General features: G+C 53.6%; 1 protein-coding gene across 1 annotated transcript in view; it reads right to left on the bottom strand.

Moving 5' to 3' along the window:
• Nucleotides 1–3,996, bottom strand: part of NEK8 (NIMA-related kinase 8) — a gene marked incomplete at its 5' end in the record, with an annotated part of 10,095 nt that extends 6,099 nt beyond the window's left edge. The window contains 6 exons of the mRNA XM_009875288.1: nucleotides 214–431; nucleotides 972–1,051; nucleotides 1,470–1,678; nucleotides 1,867–1,998; nucleotides 2,707–2,939; nucleotides 3,936–3,996. Of these exons, the coding sequence (XP_009873590.1) occupies nucleotides 214–431; nucleotides 972–1,051; nucleotides 1,470–1,678; nucleotides 1,867–1,998; nucleotides 2,707–2,939; nucleotides 3,936–3,996 (933 nt within the window). The remainder of the gene's footprint in view (nucleotides 1–213; nucleotides 432–971; nucleotides 1,052–1,469; nucleotides 1,679–1,866; nucleotides 1,999–2,706; nucleotides 2,940–3,935) is intronic.
• Between the last annotated feature and the right edge of the window lie 3 nt (nucleotides 3,997–3,999).

Here is a 3,999-nt window from a genome sequence, read left to right as displayed (position 1 = left end):
CCCGCCGGGAGAGAAGCCATGGCAGCTGCTGCCCCTCTGTGCGGCAAGAGCTGGGTTGGAGAACTCAGACAAGCCCCTTCCCGCAGGCTTAGCAGTGTTACCCACACCCTGGACCAGACAGTGGTCCTGGGAGACGCAGTGCCATGGCCTACGCAGCGAGCAGAAACATCTCCTCCTCTGAAACGGCATATCTGAGGCTTCCACAGCCACTGCCTGCCCCAGGTTCCCCTCGCGGGACTTCCCACTCACCTCCCACATGATGAGCCGCCCTGATTTGGTGACCCCAGCCTTCTGCGTCCTGCCAGCAGACACCTGCACCACTTCAGTGTTGAGCATGGGCAGGCGGAGCGGGGTGGTGATCCCGCTCCCCCAGGTGTAGATGGATGAAAGCGGAGGAGGGATTCCTGTCCTGGCTGAACCACTTCGAATGCCTATTTTGGGTCAAAGAGAAATCATCAACACGTCTCTCTAACTCTCCTGCCACAGGAAACTAAATTACACCAGCCCGCCTGGTGCCAGGAGAGTTGCCTCCCAGCCAGCAGAGCCAGAGCAGTTTGGTCCAAGGCTGGCAAGGGGCTGCTGGGGAGCTCCCAGCCAGGGCTGAGGGAAGCACATAGCAACAGCTCCTCGCGTCTTATCCCAGGATTGAGGTAAGCAGCACCATGACAGCTCTAGCTACTCGTTACCAGCACCAGCTGCATTGTCCTGCACAGGGACATGCCCTGCACCACCGGTTCATTTCCAGCCTTTGCTGGGAGCAGCAGAAAACGGCTCAAAACCTAGAAGAGGCAGGTGGAGAAAGAGGGCTGCTTGATCCCCAGAGCCAAGGTGCCCATGGGATCCTCTAGGGCTCAGTGAAGGTGATGTCTCTAAACTTCCTCTGTCCAGAAGTGCCTCTCTAACTCCCTGTCATCCAAAGGAAAGGGTTCTTCCGAATGGAGCTGTGGTGAACACAGGGTGCCAGGACTCACCTCTTGGCCTGGCACTGCTCACTCGCCCTCCTGTCCGGCTGTGGGTCACTGTTGGCACCGGAGCCAAGGGTTTTTCAGGCCTGCCAAACCAAAACCCAGTCCTTAATGTCAGCTCGGCTTCAGAGAACCTGCAGAGCCCTCAACCACAGAAAGGTCTGGGCAAAGCTACAGCATAAACTACGGCTGAATAGCTCACACAATTGCCTCAGGAGGTGCTTTAAACCACCTGAGAGAGGGGAGTTGGCATCAGTTCGCTTCCCCCTGAGCTCACAACTCTCTCTTAACTGCTACTGCGATGACAAGCCCACACCTGCCATGGCACCTGCCGTGGCCCCAAGCCACTGGGCCTGGCTCTGCCTGCAGCAGCTGCACGCTCGGTAACGCAGGAGAGCTGCACAGGCACAACGTGCTCTTTGGAGCTTGTAACAGAGGCAGTCAGACACGTTGTGGGAAGTGGCAGCCCCTCCCAAGGGTCACTCAGGTGGCAGCACCACTTGCCTTCTCATTTTGACGCTGCCCACGTCAGTGTAGAGGTTCAGAAGGGGCCGAATGCAGATGGCCTGGGCCATGATCTCGTTCAGCTGGGGCCTCTTGGAAGGATCCAGGTTCAGCATGCTGAGGATGAGCTGGCGCAGGTCAGGGCTGTATCTGTCCGATATTGGGGCAAATGTCCCGCTCATGATCTTCAACACTAAGGCAGGAAGATTCTGGAGAGAAAACAAGAGACGTACAGTGGCTGGGCAGTCAGAGGTGAGGCCAAGGAGCAGGAAGTTCTCAGCACTGCCCTCTGCCTTCACACCTCCAGGCTCAGTGAGAAGAGTGATCCAAGCACACATTTTCACCTTCGTAAGAGGCCACGGCTCGCTGCACTACATATAAACCCCAGCCCTCTTACCGCAGCTTCGAAAGCCCTCTTGAGGCTGGCGAGCTCATACAGCACACAGCCCAAAGCCCAAATATCACTCTTCTGGTTGTAAGGCTTCCCTTCACAGAGTTCTGGGGAGATGTAGCATGGAGTTCCCACAACCTAGAAGAGACAAAGAAATTTACCCTGACGCAGTGAAACTGGGGCAGCGAGGTGGAAAGAGAAAGGCTCAGTTCAGAGCCCAGTGCACAGGCTGGCTAGAGCCCCACCAACCGAAGCTTAGCAGAGCTGGGCCTTTGTTCCTTGGTGTCAACATCTGCCTGACAGTCTCAGTAAAAAAACACGAGGATTTGCCTTTCCGGTGACCTCCCTTGCACATATAGAGATTATCTACAATTTTGCTCCTATCCACTCGAGAGAATCAGAGCTAAGAGCAATGAGCGTGATATCAACGTCTGGTCAGATTAGATCAGATGGGCAATGATACACAAGACTCAAGCAGAGAGACAAGATTAAGACAAGGCAGCGTGGCAGGACACAGGCAGGAATTTAGTTGCTAACTCTGTGCCAGACGAGCCTGCAAATACCTCCCCTCCCACTGTGACAGCAGAAGGAACCCTGCCTACCCTCATCAGTGGGTCCAGACACCTCATCCTTTCCCAGGCAGATCTTTTTCCCCTTTCTGCAGCCCACAGAGATGCAGCAAACTTAGGTGTGAAGACATCAGCCCACCTAAACTCCAAGGAGCAGAGCAGTATTCCAACCCTGCTACCTGCAGCAGCTTCTAAGAGACCATGGTGAGGCAAGACCCGAGTTTCCAGCCTGCTGCCATGGTGGTAAGTAGTTCCCCTGCAAAGCCAGGCCACTCACTGTGTAGGCTTTACTCTTGCTGCTCAAGATTTTGGAGATGCCAAAGTCTCCGATCTTGACAATCATGCGATGTTTGTCCAAGAGGATGTTCTGAGTCTTCAGGTCACGGTGCAGGATCTGCTTGGTGTGCACGTGGTGGAGAGCCAGGAGGATCTGCACGAAGAAGTGCAGGATGGTATCCTCATCCAGCAAGGAGTTACAGCGCTTATGGATAAACTCTGCTAGCGTGCCCCCTGCAAAGAACAGCAAAGGTTTACTGACAAGGGTGGCTGCTCAGGGCACTGCAAACCTGGCAAAAAAAAGCCAGAGGGTTTAACTACAGCATCTTAACAAGTCAAACACCTGGGAAAAAGTATGTCCTGGTGGGACACACAGTGTGTCCTCCAATGCCCCTGAGATCATGCAGAGAACAACGGTAGTACAGTTGGTGGGACAGACAAACAGGGAGAGGGAAGTTACTGTTGACATATTGTCAAAGGCAGCAGGAAAAGAAACACTAAAATTACAGCTCTTGGAGAAAGACATAAACCTTGAGAGCAGAACAAGATAAGCCTGTTCTGCAAAAGCGAATTCTTGCAGTCCAAGGGGCCACGTGGCACAGAGAGGCCCCTATTGAGAAGGGGAGGTCCGGATTCAGGGCTCACATACAACTTCTAACAAACTCTCACACAAATGCTGATTTCGTCTTAAACTCCACAGCAAATCTTGTTACAAATCACGCCTTCCCACACAGAGCTGACCGAGAGCTGACACAAGGAAATGTATGTGAAACTTAAGCCAGGGGCAGATGGCAGCACATTTATCAGAAATCTCTTTTGGATATGATTAGCAGGTATAAGGTATATAACCACAGAATCACAGAATGGCTGAAGTTGGACGGGATCTTGGGAAGTCATCTGGTCCAGTCCCCCTCTCAAGCAGGGTCATCGACAGCTGATTGCCCAGGACCACAACCTATCTTTTGATAGGTCACCAAGGATGGTGACTCCACAACCTTCCTGGACAACCTGTGCCAGAGCTCACGGCCAACTCGGTGTCCACCAAGACATCCAGATCCTTTCTGCAAAAACGTCTGTTCAAGAGAGATGTGTCTGGACTCTTTGGGAGTCTCAAGGTACAGGATCTTTACAAGGAGGAAGACATGGGGCTACGGAAGAGCTGAGGGCTTGGCATCCCCCCTGGACCTGCCAAGGAACCAGCAGCAGGCGCTGGGGGTGATCAGGGCCCACCTGGGGCGTACTCCATGGCGATCATGAGCGCCTTGTCCTCCAGGAAGTTCTCGTAGTACTCGAT

Source organism: Apaloderma vittatum, unplaced genomic scaffold, assembly GCF_000703405.1.
Source record: "Apaloderma vittatum isolate BGI_N311 unplaced genomic scaffold, ASM70340v1 scaffold28198, whole genome shotgun sequence".
In the NCBI taxonomy this organism is placed as follows: Eukaryota; Metazoa; Chordata; class Aves; order Trogoniformes; family Trogonidae; genus Apaloderma; species Apaloderma vittatum.
Note: the sequence above shows the minus strand (reverse complement) of the source record. Positions and strands in the feature narration are given on the sequence as shown.